The 20,440-nt window shown below is 53.5% G+C and overlaps 2 protein-coding genes across 2 annotated transcripts in view; both read right to left on the bottom strand.

The window, feature by feature from the left end:
- Window positions 1-20,440, bottom strand: part of BAIAP2 (BAR/IMD domain containing adaptor protein 2) — a 318,844-nt gene that overhangs the window by 287,280 nt on the left and 11,124 nt on the right. The gene's annotated exons all lie outside the window — the stretch shown is intronic.
- RPTOR (regulatory associated protein of MTOR complex 1) overlaps window positions 1-20,440 on the bottom strand; it is a 425,447-nt gene that overhangs the window by 136,344 nt on the left and 268,663 nt on the right. Inside the window, exons 8-9 of the mRNA XM_050764125.1 lie at window positions 13,140-13,240; window positions 12,211-12,355 (exon numbers count right to left, since the gene is read on the bottom strand). Of these exons, the coding sequence (XP_050620082.1) occupies window positions 12,211-12,355; window positions 13,140-13,240 (246 nt within the window). The remainder of the gene's footprint in view (window positions 1-12,210; window positions 12,356-13,139; window positions 13,241-20,440) is intronic.

The following is a 20,440-nucleotide window of genomic DNA, read 5'->3' on the forward strand; positions in this document are numbered from 1 at the left end:
CAAAATGAGAATGAAAAATGTTAAAATCCAGAAAAAAAGTAAAAATTTAAGATGAACAAAGGGACTAAAGAACAATTTTTCACTTTCAAATATATGAAATATATTTCAATTTTCCCAAGACTGGCCCTCTTTGCACAAACATGCCCTTCTCCTGCCAACAGAGTTAAGAAGCAATCAGGAGATAATCAAAAGCGCCTCAAAGTACGTGCAATAAATAGCTCCCACACGCCCCATAAATCCCCAGCTGCGGGCAAATGGCATTCAGCAGCACCGAGGGAGACCTACTCCCTCAGTAAAAGAAGCAAAGCCAATTATTGCAATTACACTCTATAAAGATGCCTTGAATTTAATCAAATAAAAAGTTTCTGCTTCAGGAGTTAGAAGAAAGTATGTACAAGTTAGGGAAGGTGGAGGCGAGAGGAGGGCAGAGAGGGTGTCTGGGCTGTGGCCCAACAAGACCAGCGTGGTGCCCAGTGTGGCCTCGGTCAGTGCTGGGCGGGGCACCTTTGGAACCGTGCCTCCCAAAAGCCTATTTGCATGCTCTCCAAGGCCTTTGCTTGGCGCTGAAGGCCTGAACTGCTCTGGAGACATGGCTCAGCACACCGGACAGGATACCGCCCAGCGAAGCTGTGTCAGAGCCACGGGTGACAATCTCTCTCGGACTCGTGACCCATGTCGCTGCAGTGGGATGCTGTGCTCCTAAAAGGCTGACAGCCCACCCGGATCCAGCCCGGGGGTGGGAGGCGGGGACTGACCCAGCTCCACATTTCACAGACCAGAAAAGCAGCCCCAGATGGTTCTGGTTTCACCGATGCACAGAGGCTCAGGAGGCTGCAGGGATGAGACAAAGCCCAGGAGGAAGGGCTGTGGCTCGGCGCCTGGACGATGCTAGGAGGCTGCTCAGGGACGTCTGGCTACCCAGGGCTATGGACTCGAGGCAGAGCTGTCTACATGAGACGAGGAAAAGAACTTTGTTCAAGTACTAATGAGAAGAAAGGATGTAAAAGAACACCTACAAACTGCTGAAAGACAAATGCTGGAACCCGATTATTAGCACACAGTGAAGCGGCCCTGAACCTCAAGCTACGGCTCACCCTGGGCCCAAAGGACAGCCCCACTCAGAGCAAGGCAGGGAAGACGAGGTACTGGGAGGAGCTCAGCCTGGCACCGCCTGCTCAGCAAGCCACGGGCCCTCTCAGGGCCGTGGGCGGTTTATTTATTTATTTAACCATATTAAAGGGCCAGATTAGATGACCATAGGGCTCCCATTAAATTCTAAAATTGCACAACAACCTTTTTTTTTTTTTTTTTTTTTTGAGATGGAGTTTTGCTCTGTCACCCACGCTGGAGTGCAGTGGTGCGATCTTGGCTCACTGCAACCTCCGCCTCCGGGTTCAAGCGATTCTCCTGCCTTGGTCTCCTGAGTAGCTGGGATTACAGGAATGCGCCACACGCCCGGCTTTTGCATTTTTAGTAGACACGGGGTTTCACCATGTTAGTCACGCTGGTCTCCAACTCCTGATCTCAGGTGATCTGCCTGCAGTGGCCTCCCGAAGTGCTGGGATTATAGGCGTGAGCCACCGCCCCCGCCTGCACGGCAACCTTTTAAACAGCAGAACAATGGTATTCTCTAATGAGCATTTATCTGTTGATTAAAACTGGCTGCATTTTCTAGAATAAAATCAACACAAACTTGCAGCTCTAATTTGGGATTCCCAACTAAAGGCAAGTGGGAAAGTGGGTCCTGTGTACACATGAGAGACCATGGTGGTGGGCTTCGGGAGCGGCCAGCCCTGCGAGGTTTGGCAGCACACGACAGCAGAAGGTGGGAGGGGACCGGGAAGGTGTCTGGATTAGCACTTCCCACAGCCTGCGATCACGCCGCCTGGAGACGCAGGGCTGGAGGGCTGGAGTGCAGATCTGAGGGGAGGCTGTGATTAGCTGTGACCAGCTCATCTGCATCGTGGGCTCCTCCCGCCGGCAGCTGGGGGCAGAGGGACTTTCTAAGCTGTTGGCTGCTCTGATGAGTCACCCGCCTGGAAAACATGTCATCCAGGCAAGAGCTGGGTTTTCAGGAAACAGCCCAGAGATGGCGGGCGCCCAGGAGGTGGGCTGGAGGAAAGCCGTCCAAGTCCGCACAGCCTCCATCCGCACTTATCAGTCAGAGAGCGGCGCCCGCCCCGGGAACAGAAAGCACAGGTTATCACCGCGGAGAAACGCAAGGTTTCAGGACCCCTGAAATTGAAAGTGAAGGAGAATGACTCCCCGATGACTTTGCATCAAAAATTAAACAGGAAGCGGCTCTGAGTAGTCATCACTGCTGCCGCGGCCTGAAGCGAAGTGTAAATGCAGATTACTTTGTGTTTTAACCTCAATTTCTGTTAGGCTTTGTTCCCTTTTTCCTCTTGCTAAAAATTCAACCTCTCCATCACCACCCAAGGAATATAATAGCTAGACTGTAAATTATTTATTCCACATGCTCTTTTCTGCTACCTTTCCTGTGTGTTCCCTGGGGATGTATACACTTTGGTCTATTGATGAGGGGAGGAAAGAGCTCTGGGCATTGTTTTCGTAGCAGACAGCCGTGCAGAGCCCCCTGTGATGCTCCATGGCGAGGAGCCCACCTCCGCAGCGGCTCAGTCCTCAGCTGCAGTTGGCAAAATCTAGTAACAGAGGTGAGCCCGATTCTGTTTCTGAGCTGAACGTTCTCCATCTGTGCGTCTGCTTCTCACTCCTTTGTGCCTCCCTCCCTGCCTTGTTAAGGAACGGGATTTGAGCTGGGACATGCCACTCAGGGTGGAGGCCACATTCCCTTCCTCCCTGGATGAGGCTGGACCAGACATTGCCACAGGACAGGGGGGCGATGGGCGCGTGAGCTCTAAGTCTGCCTCCAGGCCTGAGCTGCCTCATCCACTCCTCATGGCCTTCCCACCTGCTGGAATGTTGCCCCAGTGGCCAGCAGGAGCGTCCATGGGGGATGGGAGCCTCCAAGACAGGAGCCGCCTGCACCCTGACACCTGGGGCCACTGCAGCCTGTGCTGCCCATGCTCACACATGCCCATTTGTAAAGCACCTGGATCATGGGTTCCCAATGAACCCGTGTTTCAATTAGCACACCTAACTACCTCCAGAGAGGAAGGCAAACCATTCAATGGAGTTTTTCTACACTGACCAAGCTGGTGTCTCAAGAGGGGTGTTGGCTGCATGCCCTCCGTATCTACGTGGCTCAAGCCTTTACAGCCAGGTACCAACATCTTCCTCATCTCTGGCTCAGCATAGAGGCTCCAAAATAAAGACGATTACCAAGCCTGGGTGGTTATCCCCTCCCTACATCTGCAACGTGGTAACATGGTGCAATGGACTGGCTTCTTGTTAAATTTTACTGTGTGCACAGTGATACAGAGGGACACACAGGGATACACAGTGACACACAGGGAGATGCTGCTGCCCTCTGTGGAAGTTCACTGTCATCAGAGATCTGACATCGCTGTCTCCAGAGCGTTGGCGGGATTCCGATGGACAGTGATAAAGTCATGCATCAAATTCATCACAAGCGGCAAAGACTGCTCACACCTAAGAAGGCTTGGGGTTCCCCAGTCTTCCAGAAGCCTCCCTCCTGTGTCCAGACTAGTAAACTCACTCATGTTAAGGATCGTGGTGAGAGTGTTTAAGAGTTAGAATTAGACTTCGGATGTGAACACGCCTAGGACAGAGTGGAGGCCAAATTCTGCTACGACGGACTCCACAGAGTCAAATGCCTTCTTGGAGTGGGGTTTTCTCAGGGCAACATGGACTGAGGAGTCAGCCTCCGTGGGGAATGGAGAGGAGGCAGTGCTGGGGCCTGGTCTCTGGGCCGTGCAAGTGCAAGTACATGACTCTCTGAAACCCTGGAAGGACGTGGAGCTAGTGCAAACGAAACCTCTGTGCTTGCCTCTCCTCCCTCCTAAGCACCTTAATTGTGTAGTGGATTTGGGAAAACACACATCGGAACAACACACAGCTGTTATGGAATCTCCTCTGGGAAGCAAAGAGCTGCTTTAAAATGATGTTCCCTGCTGGGCGCGGTGGCGCAAACTGTAATCCCAGCACTTTGGAAGGCTGAGGTGGGCACACTGAGCTCAGGAGTTCAAGACCAGCTTGGGCAACATGGTGAAAACCCATCCCTACAAAAAATATAAAACAATTAGCTGGCCGTGTGCCTGTAGCCCCAGCTACTTGGGGGTCTGACGTGGGAGGACTGCTTGAGTCTGGGAGGTTGAGGCTGCAGTGAGCCGAGATCACACCACTGCATTCCAGCCTGGGTGACAGAGCGAGACCCTGCCTCCAAAAAAAATAAAAAGATGAAAATGATGCTCCCTGTCACGGTAAGCCTCTGGCATTCCCGAGGAGCAGTGCACCTGCGATCTCACCTCAACTACCAGACTCCTTTTGGAGGGAATGACGAAGCCACTGGACAGCAGTGGCCTGTGCAAGGTGACTCAGTGCAGGGGCGCTGTGGCACGCAGCAGCCTGATGCCGTGAGGAGGCTGTGTACGAGCGGCTTCGGCAGAGCACCTGAAAGGGTCTTTTACAAACTGTCAGCACTCAGACCTGGGGGGTGGCCTACTACCGTTCAACTAATTCCGATACACTTTTTGCACACATAATGAACAGATACAGGCTGACAAACCCCATTTTTGGACATATGTTTTGGTGGCAGTGAGAGGAGAGGAAATGAGAGAACTGGGTGGAGCTGGGGTTGGGGCAGGGTGGGGTTGGCACTGGGCAGTGGCCAAGGTGGTAGGTCCACCTCAGTCAGGTTTATCCTCTAGAAACTGAGGCCGGTGGAGCTGCCCTGACTCCAGGAGACCAGGAAGATGCCACAGAAAAGAGAAGCTGGCGGGGAGGATCTGTGCACACCTTCGGCGTGGGATGTGCTGTCCCGGCTCCTGACCAGCCAGACCGCATTTCCAGTCTTTCTTCTCCTATGAGGCCTAGGATCTTCTCCAAATCTAAAGCCCAATTTTTACGTTCAATTCCCTATCAAAGTTGGTTCATGATATAATTTTCAGCATTAAATGGAACTGACTAGTGTTTACTTTTTAGCTCCAGATTGATGCTGGCAGCCTCGTTGCTGAAAACTCTCTCCAGAGAACATGTGTGAAATGCAAGTGATTCTCCTGAAATTACATCATCATTGATTTCTGTACAGAGAACTCTTTAATATTACTTATTTGGCACTTCCCAGCACAGAAAGAGAAGAAGCCACGATGCCAGACCTTGCAGAAAATACCCCCACCTGGAGAGGACCCTTGGACACGCACAGGAGGGGCTGAGGAAGAAGAGTGAGGGAAGCGTCCTGAGACTCAGCCGCAAGTCGCCCTGGACGCCGCCCTCCCCATGCACACGGCACTGCCATGTGTACGGGTCGCCCCCTACGCTGGGAGCTGAGGCACCGATGGCTTCACCTAAGCCTCTGACCCTAGGGGTTCATGGCCCAGCTTGGAGCAGGCAGGCTGCAGGCTGCTGTCTGGTGGGATGTGTCCGGTTGGGCTCGCGGAATGCTTTTTAATGCCACATTAGATATCAACATCGAATAATCAGATAATTAAAAATGAAAATATGAACTTTTGGCTACTTTATGACTGGCAACTGTGGGCCAAAACCGCCCCACAGAGCCCTGGTTGGACTGAGCACGGCCCAAGCGCTGCCCTACCCATGCCCGTGCCCTCCTGGATGCCAGCCCGGTCTTCCTGCTGCCTGACAGCCCCCACGCCTGCCTCTTAGGCAACTCTACCAGTCATGATTTTCCTCATGTAAAGAATTATTCAATTATTTTTTCTGTGTGTCTCTAGTTCTGAATTTATGAACAACAATGCCTTAGCCATAAAGACTCTATTTTTAAAAATTGCTTTTAGTGCTTCGAAGGCTTAGAAAATCTACAGGCAGATTTTTAATTAGCCAAAGTAATATTTATCAATTTTTAGAATGGAGAACCATCACCCCAACTGTACCACCCTGGCACAAACATCATTAATGTTTATTTGTAAATCTATTCAGTGTTTTATTGCTATGTGTACTACGTATTTTAACATAGATATTAACTATATTGCTGATGCAATTTGGTGTTCTGTTTCTCATTTAACATATCTTTTGCATAGTCATGAATAAAATGTTAAGACTGCTTACATTTTCTTTTAAGTATCTAGATCTCAATTTACATTCCTATTCTGTTAGGTAGTAAGAGTCATTCCCAAATTTTCCCTCTTATAACCAATGTTCCGACAAATGGCTTGATTTGTCTTTGTCTTCCAGAACATCCCATCAGTCCCGTTCCTTGGTTTTTCCTTAGCGACCTGCTTCAGTTACGCTCCTAAGCCAGGTCATGGTTGGTTGTGGGGCAAAGGGGCCGGGCATTCAAAGGCAGGGCAGGCGGTGGGCAGGCAGGTGGGTGGCCACCAGGGCCAGCACTGTAAAGGCCGTAAAGCCAAGGCAGGGGTCAGGGGCCACAGGCCTGAGGTCAGTGAGGTCCCAACCAAGGGCAGGCCCGAGCCAGGCGGGTCTCGGCCGGGCATCGAAGGGTGGGAGTCACCAAGATGACTCGGATCCCAGGACAGGGCTGCCGACTCCCCAGCAACTTCTCATGTCCAGCTGGAGGGAAAACCCCGGGGTTCTGTTCTGCAGGTGGGATGTGGCTGACTGCAAAATGCAAGGAACGCCACCTGCCATGGGGTTCTCATATGAGGCGCACGTCCTTCCTGAGACCTTGCACGGGCTCCTGCTCCCAGGAGCATGACTACAGCAGGTCGCTAAGTGCCACTCCCTGCTCGTCTCTGCCTGATCAGACTCATTCAGACACCGGGGAAGCTTCCGCACGCTGACAACGATGCTGTGATCCGCCAGCACAGCGGCCATGTGTAACAAGAGGTGACAAGAGCTTTGCTCCCTGGTTAAATGCCACTTCTGCCTGGGTGCACTCCTGTCCCAGGGATCTGCCTGAAACAGAAGCTCATGCACATACATATCATGACTCAGCATGTACACCGCTGAGTCAGCATGGGGCAGGCTGGCGCTAGACGGCTGGAGCCACGGCCTGGCCCTGCCATGCGGGTCCTCACGCACCCCAGTTTCTCATCAGTAAAATGGGCATATTGATAGCAAAAACTGTAGCTTTATAGCAGCACCTGCTGTGAGAGGGAGATGGCCTAACAATTATAAAGCTTCAGAACACGTCCAACACGCAACAGGCGCTTTTTCACCCTATTCTTACATGACCCCTGTGGTCACCTGCCATGACTGCCGTGCCTCAGGGGAGCCGTGGTCAGATCGCTCCCTAGGCTCTGCGACTTCACTCTCACCCTCTCTAAACCCCAGCATGGTTCACCAGCTGAGGCGGACAGGTTCGAATGTGGCCCCAGGACCTCTGTTCCAGGTGTGGCCTCTCCCTGGGAGTGCAGGTGGGACCTGAGACTGCCTTCGATCAGCAGAATATGGCAAAGGTGACGGCTGCCATGACCGTGTGTGGCACTAGGCAAGGCTGCAGCATCCGGCTCCCGCGCTGGCTCTGAGGGGCGGGAGGCCACGCTAAGGACCCCAGCTGGTAATATTAAATAGTTCTGTCAGACAGCAGAAAGACCGGGGACGCTGGGTGGTCTCAACTGCAAAGGCAGCCTTAACCTGGTGGGACCCTGCACAGAGAAACTGGCTGAGTCCCACAACAGGCACCGGACCTGGAGGCTGTGTGCTGTTCTGAGCTGCCGGGTCTGCAGGGACACTGCTGTCACACAGCAGTAGATGGCCGGCACCCTCCCTAATGCTGTTTCCGCCTGCAAATTCTATTTTCCACGAGTGGCGCTGGAGGAACTCCTATTACTAAGCAGAGGGAGACGCGTTCATCGGAAGGGCCATGACTGGTATGTAATCTGTGAATTAGGTTTTCTTCTTTCAGCACAAATCAGCTTCAATTTGGTACAGCGGCTCCCCTGGGTGTTCACATTCACTGCTTTGCCATGAAGCCTGGAGCCCAAGCCTGGCGTGAGTCACTCCCACTCACCTCTTCCTTCCCGCGGGCCGAGCGGCTGACTAAGGCTCCCTTTGTGCTCACGTCAGTCGCCAGGGCAGGACGCAGATGCATGCCCAAGGTGTGAGTTTCAAAAAGAAAAAGGGAAACATCCAAGCATGTAAAGCTTCTTCTGCCAGTTGAGGGTGAAACCCCAAAGCCACCCTGGCCGTCGGCATCAGCAGGGTGAGTTCTAGCCGCGTGGCTGGTGGAGCTCACAGGTGTGCCCAGCGGTGATGGCACGGCGGCCCACCCTGAGCACCCCACAGGAGGAGCCCTGCCCTTCACCACTCCTGGCCTGGTTCTTCTTCAGTCTTCATCCCTGATGTCCATCAAACCCAACCATGCGGACACAGTGATACCCAGCAGAAGGTTGCCAGGGACCAGGAGGAGGCCAGAGCAGTGCTTCCCTGCCCCAGCCTAGGAACTGAGGGGGTCGCCGCTGTGATTCTACATGAACAGAGTTCACTCCCCTGTACCTGGGCCGGCCTGGAGGCCCCGGCTGCTGGCAGTGGCGGCACCAGCGGCTGCTCCAGTGGCCGGGTGCTGCTGGCCGCTGTCTTCTAGGCCAGCCCGCGGTCACTGCCGCAGGCCTCAGCAGGGCCTGATGATAAGCTCTCCACAGCCGACCGGGAAGAGCCACTTTCCTGGATGAGGGGAGGAAACATGTTTCTTGCAAACGGGCTGTGCACTGTGGCAGGGCTCCTCTGTGCTGCGCTTTCTTCTCTCTCAAGGGCCCCATCGAAATGGGGCTGGCGGTAACAGCAGACCCAGGTAGGGCAGGTGAGATTTTCTCTTACAGCAAGACACTGTGAGGGAGGGGGCCGGGATCCCCTTCAGGTTGGGGGCACCACAGGCAGGCGGCTCACGGCTGTCAGGCCCTCTTCTGGGTGGCCGATGTCTGACAACCAATGCAGAATGCAGGTGAGACCACTCACCTCCCATCGCATCCTCAGAGCTCCCCAGGGCTGGCGGAGGTGAGCCTGACTTCTCTCTACCCACCCCTCCACCGCTGACCCAGGGCTGGTCCACTCACGAGCAGTGTCGTGACACCAGCCTCCGTCTCCGTTTGCTTCCCCAAGAGCCCGCCCCGCAACAACCAGGAGGATGCACCCAAAAGGGAAGCGGGAGGACATAACGCCGCAGGCCACGTATGGTGGAATGATGGACCATGTGGGCTGGAACACTAAAGGCGCACATTAGCCCAAGCAGAGCCTCTGACACATTCAGGAAGGTCAGAACCAGGAGGAGAAAAATCTGAGTGTCCACAGTGACCGTCAGGAAGAGGGGCTGCAGGGCACCCATGTGATGCTGTCCCCAGGTTCTCTGGGCCTCTGCGGATTGCGACATCACCTCAAGATTCTCTAGCACAACAAACAAGCACAGGTGAGGGCTGGCTCCGTGAGGCTCCAGGAAGCGGAGTCTGCAGAACAGCCAGCCTTTTTCTCGGGCAGGGAAGGGCAGCCCCAGCAGGGCTGGGAGAGGCTGCAGCTAGGCCTAGACGAGGACCTTCTGTAAAGCAGGACTGACTCAAATGCCGGCACTCAGAAAGCTTCTGAGGGGCCAGTACTAGAAAGCAGTCTCTAGATGGAGAGGGGGGATGTGGCTGCCCCACGCGGGCCTCACCACCCAGCCTCTAGATGGAGAGGGGGGATGTGGCTGCCCCACGCCAGCCTCGCCACACGGCCTCTAGATGGAGAGGGGGGATGTGGCTGCCCCACGCGAGCCTCGCCACACGGCCTCTAGATGGAGAGGGGGGATGTGGCTGCCCCACACGGGCCTCACCACCCAGCCTCTAGATGGAGAGGGGGGATGTGGCTGCCCCACGCCAGCCTCGCCACACGGCCTCTAGATGGAGAGGGGGGATGTGGCTGCCCCACGCCAGCCTCGCCACACGGCCTCTAGATGGAGAGGGGGGATGTGGCTGCCCCACGCGGGCCTCACCACCCAGCCTCTAGATGAAGAGGGGGGATGTGGCTGCCCCACGCCAGCCTCACCACCCAGTCTCTAGATGGAGAGGGGGGATGTGGCTGCCCCACGCCGGCCTCGCCACCCAGCCTCTAGATGGAGAGGGGGGATGTGGCTGCCCCACGCGGGCCTCACCACCCAGTCTCTAGATGGAGAGGGGGGATGTGGCTGCCCCACGCCAGCCTCGCCACACGGCCTCTAGATGGAGAGGGGGGATGTGGTCGTCCTGTGCCAGCCTCGCCACACGGCCTCTAGACAGAGAGGTGGGATGTGGCTGCCCCATACTGGCCTCGCCACACGGCCTCTAGATGGAGAGGTGGGATGTGGTTGTCCTGTGCTGGCCTCACCACGTGGCCTCTAAATGGCCTCGCTACGCAGGCCTCTAAATGGAGAGGTAGGATGTGGCCGCCCCACACCGGCCTCGCCACACGGCCTCTGGATGGAGAGGTGGGATGTGGCCGCCCCACACCGGCCTCGCCACACGGCCTCTGGATGGAGAGGTGGGATGTGGCTGCCCCACGCCGAACTCGCCACATGCCCCTCCCAGCACCCATCCTCGCCTGCTCACCCCTCCTGGCTGCTCTTTGTGCTCTGGCTCTGGTCTTTGACCACGGACACCAATGTGATGCCACTGTGTTTAACTCTATGCAGCTAAGCACATCAGACAGGTGCTTTTACATCTGGAGAAAACATACGCTAGAAGAAAAAAGGTTTCCATGGACTGATTCCTGGTAAGGGGAATCTGCAAGCCTGGAGACCCTGCCCAGCCCCACTCTGAGTGCTCAACCAGCTCCCAGCACTGAACTAGTTTTTGATCCAGGATCTGATGTGGCACTGACCCCTTCAGCTCTTTTTTTTTTCTTTTTCCTTCTCTTTCTAAAATAAATTTATTACAAAAACCTGTCTCAGAAGAAATAGAGACAGCATTTAAGGCCTTACTTTACTTAAAGGAATAAGGCCATTTTGAGAATATACTCTTTCAAAAATGCTCTCTTTATTTAAAAAAATGTTTATTTTAAATATTTATTCTAAATATTGCAAAGGCTTTTCAAACAACTCTCTCTTTTACAGCTCTGTTATTCATGGATTCGTGAAAAATAAATGTGTGGTGGTTTTATTTACACATTATTTAAATGGTGTACTTCAATTTTCTTTTCTCCTTATCAGGGTTCTCTATTTTATCTTACAGACTCTTAAGAAGGACACAGATCATGCATGCTTTAACTTTTTCTGTTTAAAGTCCAAGTGCTGTGCTGGGTATAACGTATTTTGATCTATCTCATATAAATGTTGACTATAAATATTAAAAATTAGATTATTTCTAACTTTTCTGGAGTGGGTGATGGGTAATGAGTTTAGATTTCTTCTTGCTCCTCTGCATTTCCAGTGTTGAGGGAAAGTGGTCACGTACACATTTAAAAAGAAAACACAAAACACTAGCTAAAGTAAACCGGGCCAGGAAAATATGCCATACAATAGCTTCTGAGGCTAGGTATACATTAATCACTCTTTTAAAAATATTCGTGTTGTTAGGGTTTCTCCCACTGATGAACAGAAATATTTTTCTTTGTTTTAATACTATTTTAGAATTTGCCCAAACCTGCTTCTGTTAGGGCAGCCACAGAACAGAAAGAAACCAAACGTCTTCAAATATAATGTCTAGACTAAAAACATCATTGTCACTGTTACTACCATTAGGAGTTGCATAAATAGCAACTCAGCAATGGGACAGAACTATAATCAATAGTCATAAAAGATTACACTTATGAGCGTGTGTGTGTGTGAGAAATAAGCATAAAAACTAATTGATCGTGAGCCCAACAGTTTAATTCTCCAGGGTGATCTTGGATGCGCTTCATAAATTCAAGTCAGCAAGTTATTTTCTCACTACTGGTTTCTAAAAGGTCAGAAACTCTCTTGCAAAGTGCTGCCCCCCACCAAGTTGCAGAGCTGTGAGGCTTCAGCTGGCCACTGCTCCCGTGCAGTCCTAAAAGGCCCCCCAAGGTTTCTGCCCTCCAAAGGAGACCCCCATTCCGCCGTGTGGAGATCTCTGGGAGCCCTGCATTTAGCTTCACTTGTTAATGCTACACGGGGTCCCCAGGTTAGGCGTGGGGCCTCCCTGCCCAGCTCTGTGCAATTCCATGACATCACAGTGCTGCGAAGGGCAGGGGAGCACAGCACCTGGAGGATCCTGAAACACTCACCACATCGCATGCATGTACGTGGGCGGCAGACGTGGGCTGCTGACGGGAGTGCAGTTGTACGACCTCATAATCCTTTCCGCCAATAAAAAATTTCGGAACAGACTAGCCACCAGTAAGTCCTGTCTGAAGAGCTTTTGGAAGAGATCTGAGGAGAGATCAAAGATAAAAAGGAATCTTCAGTGACTAGTGTCTAGCATTTAAAGTCAAATACACAAATTCACTTCTATCAAAAATTGCTAAAAACAAGTTGGGACTAATATGCATATTTCCCATCAGCACCACACACTCATGCTGAAACACGCACACATGCTTACACACACACATGTGCACGAATATACATGCATGCACACACGCATGTGCACACATGTACACAATGTATACAGATACACCCCTATACAGATACATACACATGTACACACACATGCACACAAATACACACATGCACACACATATGTAAATACCCACACACAAATACGCATATGCATACACACGTGTGTACATACACACATGTACACGTGTACACACAGTGCACATACACATAATGTGAACAAACACCCAAAATCAACCAATCAATAAACAAAAAACACAAACAAGTCTTACAACAGCAATTCTGGTTTTCGGCCAACGTGAATAATGCCAATGACTCTGAAGACAAGCCGCTGGTGCGCGGTAAAGGCTGTGCGAACGGTCAGGGCCAACGCTGACACGCAGTCTCTCCACACCACTGTTCTGAGGACCTGGCGTGCAGTAACTCACCCCCTTGCAGAAACCTCCTTAGGTGGTCGCATTCTACTTTTCAGCCCCTCCCACTGTCTTCCTCACTAGTGAGGCACTCATGGATCCTATCTGACTCCTCTCATGTCCAAAGGTTGGCTCCCCGCACACTCAAGGCCATAGCCTCCCTCCCCAAGGCCCGGCCCGCGCCTCACCCCGAGGGAGCACGTTCCATGCGATGGTGTCTGTGATGGCTGTGAAGATCCAGTTCAGCTCACCCAGGGGCGTCCTCCTGTCGTTCAGGCGGCCAGGGATCCTAGAAAACACCGGGCGTTCTCATGAGTGATGCCACAGCTCTGAGAGCAGGGAATGGAGGAGAGGTTGCAAGAAAAACGGGCGCAGGTGGCGAAGGGCTCTGAGCAGAGGGAGGAAGGCTCTGAGGAGACCCTCAGCGCACGGCCGGAAGAATTAAACTCTCCATGAGCTCACAGCTCAGAGCTCAACCTCCATCTGCAGCTTTCCTCCCTCCCGCACACCTCCAAAACGACTGCTTCTTCCGGTGTCCCCAGACATACAGACCAAGCCCAGCTGGTCACACATGGTTTCCATGGACCACGGACTGGACCCCAAGGGCAGTCCATGGCATGTACTGAAAGCAGTCCACATCACGCTCTGCAGGTTTACATCTCAGCCAGCGAACGCTGTGGAAGCTCACCATCCACGCTGGGGGGAATCTCGCCCACAAGGTCTACTTTGCCTGTGTATTCAACACGCAGCTGATACCCGCGACAGGGATGTGAAGATTGGCAGTGTGCGCCCAGGCCCTGTCCTGAGGGAGCCGGGTCTGGGGAGGACAGGTAACAGGCAAATGAACAAGCACACATGAGTGGTGCCAAGTGACGGCAGATGACGCAGGGACAAACATGACAGACAGTGGGCGGGGGGTGAGGCTGCTGCCGTTTCGCACAGGGCAGGCAGCACCAAGGACCACTCCTCAGCCGGGAGGACAGAACCATGACTTTTGCAGCAACTTGGATGGAGCTGGAGGCCATTATTCTAAGTGAAGTAACTCAGAATGGAAAACCAAATGCCACACGTTCAGAGGCATGAGCATGATTCCGCTATCGAGAAGATTTAGCTGATCAGCAATTCCCACCGTAGGAACCATCTGATGGCACCGTCCTCATAGGAATAATATTCAAAGAGGCGATGCATCAGCAACACAGGGTAGCTGAGTTAAGTGAACTTCTTTTCTTAAATTGTTGTAGTTGGAGTCCTGCTGTGTTGCCCGGGCTGCTCTTGAACTCCTGGGCTCAAGGGATCCTCCCGGCTCACCCTTCCAAAGTGTTGGGATTACAGGTGTGAGCCACCATACCCAGCCTAAGCGAGCTTCTTAATACAATTCTTCAACACATGCTCTTTCCTTCCACTAAATGCCTTTTCCTTTAGGAACAAAAAATGTCTTATTTCCTCAAAATAGGCTCAGTGATAGGACAAGAAAAATGAGAAATTGAGAAGTCGGTATAATATTCTGAAGCAGCACTGTGGCTCAAACAATGCGAGAAGTCTCAAAGATTTCCAAATTCAAGAAAAATTTTGACCTCCACAGGGGAGACCAGTTTACCCAACATCAAGGTTTTGCAGTCCGGCTGCTGGCCAGGGCGGGGATGACTGAGAAGCACCTTTCGTGAGCTGTGTGGGTGGGGGAGGGAGGGCGGGCATCATGAAGGATTCCCACCATTTAAAAGAAACCAGGGCCTGGAGGTGAACACACAGCACAAGGACAGCAGAGTCGTCTCAGCGCCTCTTCCTTCTCCCCAGCCTGCTCTCGCTTCAGAACAAGCATGTCCACTGCATGCAGGAGGAACGGCCAGGCTGCCTGCCCTCTGACCTCCGAGCAGGGGAGTGAGGAAAAGCAAAGGCGCCCGTCCACCCAACAACCTGCGACAGAGCTTGGCCCACAGAGGGATGTGAGGGTGGGGCGCACCTCCCAAAGAGAAGACATTTCCTTATGAAACGCAAGTAAACAGCCCGGGAACTCATTTTACCAGGTGGCTCAAGCCCTCAAGCGCCAGTGCAAACAGGGGTGGCTGCTCGGGACATGGCCCAGGGAAACAGCACAGAAAAGGGGCACGGGGGGCATCGTAGGGTGGACATGGCCAGTGCAAACAGGGGTGGCTGCCCGGGACATGGCCTGGGGAAACAGCCCGGAGAAGGGGCACGGGGGGCATCGTAGGGTGGACATGGAGCCCCAACACACTTGTGTCTTGGGTCCCTCATCTGCAGATGAGAACCACATATGCTGAAACCTTTTTAATGAAATTATTGACAAGATCGTCAATAACAATGTTCCGCAAAAACACTGCCTCTTTCAAGCTACGGGACTGCCACTGAGCGCCACCTGCCCTCCTTACCAAAGCCGTGCAGAGGAGGGAGGGCACCCAGGCCACACGCAGAAGCTCTGTGGTCTAGGACCAGTAAACACACAAGTGGCCCAAGTGTGCAAGGAAGGCGGGCACAGGAGGTGCTGATCTTGAGCATCCTGTCATGGGATCTCTCTTCTCTCTCTGGAGTTAGTCAAACTACGAGGGCAGAGGACTGTCCCCAAACCTCAAGAAGAGAGGTGCCCAGGGCAGGGTGGGACCAACTGCAGAGCTCAGGTCCTCGTTGCATGGGGTTCAGACATGTTACCCTCCCAGCACGACTCTAACAACACGTGTGGAGCACTGTCAGTCCGGGAAGTGCCCGGAGTCTGCGTGTTCAGAGTCACACAGACATGAGCGATTGACTGACTGATACTGCGTCAAAGTCCACACTCTACATTACACGGCTGGTCTTTCTGATGTGCGGAGCCCCCATCGTAAGGCAGCTGGATGTGTCTGTCCCTGCCCTAAACAAAGACACTTCTATCCTGCATGAGTGTGCGCTGGCACTACCTTCTTTATCACGTGTAAAAGTCGGGAAAATCTACGTAGCTCATTACATCAACTTCCAGGAACCAACCAAGCCTGAACCGGAAGCAGGATGGGGACGGGGGATGCAGGGAGATGTGTGGCGCCGTGTCATCTGCCCTCGTGGAGCCCGAAATTCACTCCGAAACCGACAAGGGAGAAATGATTAAACCAACCATGCAACAACCACAACGCAGCAGCTACAAGCAATTAAATTGTTATGAACATTTCAATGATATGGGACAATGCTTCCTAACATTAAGAAGCAAGATAAATACTCTACCGTCACGATGACATCAAACATGTGCAAGAGAGACAATTGGAGGAAAAAAACCTCAAAATGTGATCATGGGGATACTCTTTCTTGTCTTTATATCATCAACATTGACTGCAATGAGTGTGCCCACCTGAGTAACAGGGAACCGCCGAAACCCCGGCTCCTGCATCTCCTCATCCTGGGCCCTGGTGATGCCAGAGAGGGAGCCTATGGGTGCAGCACAGCTCGGGCAGCTGCGGGGGCCAGGACTGCATCTCGGAAGAAGGGCAGGGACCATCACAAGCACAGACAGACCATTCGCCCACAGGCTGTTTGCAAACCAGGACTAAACGCATCCCTAACGTGAGCCCAAGTATCCTGAGTGGAGTGAAGCTCATAGAGCCCCTGCTGTTCTTGAGTCTGTGACCCCTGGTTAACAGAAAGTTGCATTCTGAGCAGCAAAGAGCTTCCCATGAGGTCACACACCCCAGCACTGTCACTGGATGGCCAAGCCATCAAGATAAACAGAGGCCAGATAGCACCGGTGTGTAGTTAGTTGTGTTTTTACAAATTGGTATCTTGTGATAATCACCAGTAGATAAATGCAAAGCTAGATTCCCCCAAAACGGTCCTGAAAATCCCACTGCTCTCTTCCCTAAGCTCATCATGAAACTAGACAGAGCCTCTGCCCGGCCAACTTCAGACAGACCCAGAAATCATTCAAGTAGATGAACCAACCATCCGGTGAGTGAAATCTGATGTGACTTCTTGATCCAGCAGACCTGGTCCTACCGGGGGTGACCATGTGGAACCGAGTCCGGCATCCCTCACTTTTCATGTCACATAAAATTAAATCTTTACAGAAACAATTTGTTTCTGGTTTCCTTTCTGTGCCTGATCCTAACTAATGCTGAGCCTCGCCCAACTTGGGAGGTCACTGGGATCATGAGGGGACCAGAGCAGAAGCCTAGTGCCGTGGGGTGTCCACGTCAGACCACGTTTCATTCTAGAAGTTTCTTTAAACCCTCAAAGGGTTAATGATCAAGGTGGCTCTTTTAAAATTTAAATCCAGAGTGTTAGTCAAGGACTTCTACGCGAAAACTGTAAAAAGCTACAGTTCAGGAAAAGACCCCTGAACTGGGAGACGAGAAAACTCAAGCGCTGGTCCCAGCTGTGCTGTGGCTGGATGACTCGTGGCACCAGTTTCTCTGCTGAGTCAACACAGCTGACCTTGATGCAAAATGGCGACTAAAATAAAACAAATCACACTCCAACAACAGATGTGGCATGATGCCAGGGGTGACCCCCTGACAGGGCCCGCGCCTCCTCAAACTCTCCTTCGCTGCCGTCGCCAGGAGGGTTTATCTCCACCTCCCCCCACACTTCCCGGGCTCACCTGCGGCATTCAGTTTCTTGCCAGGATTTATCTTCCATACCCCAATATCCAGGCCATCATGGTGACTCTGGCCCTGCTAGACGCTGGCAGAACTTCAGCATCCATACCCTGTTTGTGCAACCACCGTAGAGTGCCAGGCCAGCTCCAAAATGCCAAGCAGGTGCCCCTCCCCTAAGGCCCCTTCTTCTTCCCTGACACCTCTGGCTGTCCCCACCACCACCCTCTGCTGGGAACTTGTCACTCAACAAGAACGACTATGTCCCCGGCCCTCGCCTTTGATTCTCCACCAGTTGCCTGAGGGGTCACAACCTATCACAGTCACTCTCCCAGGGGTGCTCCCCCACCCGCCTCTCCCAGACCTGCCCGGCTCCCTGTCATCTGCCCGTCACCCTGCCTGCTCCCCACTTCCAGGGGTGCTCCCTCCCCCTCCCCCTCCCCCGGACCTGCCCGGCTCCCTGTCATCTGCCCTGTCATCCTGCCTGCTCCCCACTTCCAGTACAAGGTGCCACCCACTCCTCGGGGCCCTGTCCCTCCCTGGGTCACCCACAGGTGCCCATCTGGCAGGTGCTCGCCTCTCAGTCTCTCCAGGTTCCTGCTCTCACTTGGATTCTCAGGGGCGCCTTCAGCTCTGTCTGCACTCAGGAGCCACAACACATGATCCCTTCCCCATGGGGTGGCCGTCTCACTGTTGTCCCCAGCCCCATCCATGCGGAGGACAAGGACTAGGGGCAGTGAGGTCATCAGGACATCTCCCCTGCAGAGCCCCCCGCCTTCCTCTTCCTGCACCTGCAGGCCTAAACTTGGCAGCCAGATGGACAGGGGCTTGAATTTGGCCAGAGACTGGCTCTGTGACTGTGGACTGGCTGCCTAGCCTCTCAGAGGCCTGGATTTTCCTCAGCATGGACATTTACACTACCTCCACCACCGCTGCCAGTCGGGCACTCATGCCACGCCTCCCGCTGTGCGGCTTGGCAGACCCAGGCCCCCAAGTCACCCACCTGCCAAGCCCACCAAGACTTCCTTCCCAGTGCCCTCGCCAGGCAAGTCTTAGGTTCACATGCTTTTCAGATGGAGAAACTGAGGCTCTAGGAGGGTGTGTCTTCCACTGGAGACAAGCGGCAGAAACCAGACCCAGGCCCTGCAGCCGCCTCACAGGGACGCGAGGACCAGGGATGGGCCGGGGAGACCACTGGCTGCTGGGGTTCAACACACAGTGGCTGCTGGGGCCTTACGCCTGTCCACCCTGGGGAAAACCCATGTGGCCCTGAAGCTCGCACTGGATAAGCTCTCCGTGGGCCCCTGCAGGCTCCTCTTACCTGCCGTGCAAAAGCTGGATTCTGTCCTCGCCACCCTTCCCAGCCACCTCCTGCCAAGCCCCTCACTCCAGTGGCCGCCCAGCCTTGCCTTTCCTCATTTGCTGGATCTGTGGATCCTGACTGTCTCTCCCCTAGCACCCTGCTCCTCCCTTAGTGACCTCCGGGAGCACTGCATCGCCAGCTCTTTTCACACCCCGGCATCTGCTCCAGCAGCGGCCTGCTCCTTCCAGGTCTCACAACAAGGCGCTTTCCTTCACCCTCGACTTGCCTGGCATCGCAGCTCAAGTGTAACATGTAAAATCAAGCACAATGTCATCATCTCCACTGCTGGTCCCCACTCCAACAGTCCCTGTGGATTCGCTTTTCACTGAGGCTTGAAACCCCGGAGGCCCCAAGCCCTCAGCCGCTCTCTGTCCCTGCAGTGGGGCCAGCCAGGCTTCCCACCTCCTCCGTAGCACCCTGCAGCCAGGCCCGCGAGGCATCCAGAAAGCATTCTCGGGCCAGGCCCTTCTGCTCTGGCTCACACTATGCAGGTTGACAGCTCCTAACACACAGCTGGGTCCCCAAACCTACAAGGTTCGCCATTGATCACTGCAGTGGTTTTCCATTACTTTTTAGCCACTCAAACAAAATCTTATGCAGGACAAAGGAAAGCAAAACCCCTCTGGCTGGAGGAGTGAGGGCCAAGAGCCCACTAGCTCTCTGTCTGCCTGCACAGAAGCTGCGTCCACACCCCTCGGGTCTCGAGAATCACTCCGTGGAAGCTGCCTCGCCAGCCAGGAGGGTGCTCTGCACGTGGTGGACTGTCCAGCCCTGAGTGACAGGGCACGGGGAAGCCACCCCACCAGCCGGGAGGGTGCTCTGCACAGGACAGACTGTCTAGCACAGGATGACAGCTGAGATCCTCCTCTCAATTTCTTTGGTGCTCAACTAATCCCTTACTTTTTCTTTTATTACCCACCATTGTTCCACTGTTAATTTTCTGTATAGCTAAATTCCCGTGGACAATGACTTGCTTTCCTCGGCATAAATCAATCTCACAGTTCCCAGTAGCTCGTTAAGCACATCGTGTGATCTCCACAGTCCACAGGCCTGGGCCGCGTCACTTCCCCACTTAGAAAACAGCTGCTCGCACTGATGCCGATGGCTGTCTGCTGCCTGTCGACGTGGGCTGGGTCCTTGGTGGGAAAAAGTGTGGTGCAGGCACAGCCCCAGCTGGTATGCACAGGGGCTGGTCCAGTGTTCAGATGAGGCCTTGCTCTGTTCTGGGTGGCCCTGTAGCACAGCGGAGCTACAGAGTCTGGCCACCTCCAAGTTGGACTGGCAGCTCTCTCTCCAAGGGGCCTGCAGAGGCTGGGCCACCTGTGAGTTGGAGTGACAGCTCTCTCTCCATGGGGCCGGCAGAGCCTGGGCCAGGTGTACATCAGGTCCATCTTCTGTCCTGGCCTCTGACAGGTGTTACTTCCAACAAACCTTGTACACCCCTAGCTGCCTAGTGTCTGCTCCCCAGCACAGCCACGCGGCCGATGTGGTGGAGGCTAACTCAAGCATGTTTACCTTCCTTGTGCTATTTTCTGTTTCTCCCTATCTTTCTATT

This window comes from Macaca thibetana, chromosome 16 (assembly GCF_024542745.1).
Source record: "Macaca thibetana thibetana isolate TM-01 chromosome 16, ASM2454274v1, whole genome shotgun sequence".
Taxonomy (NCBI): Eukaryota; Metazoa; Chordata; class Mammalia; order Primates; family Cercopithecidae; genus Macaca; species Macaca thibetana.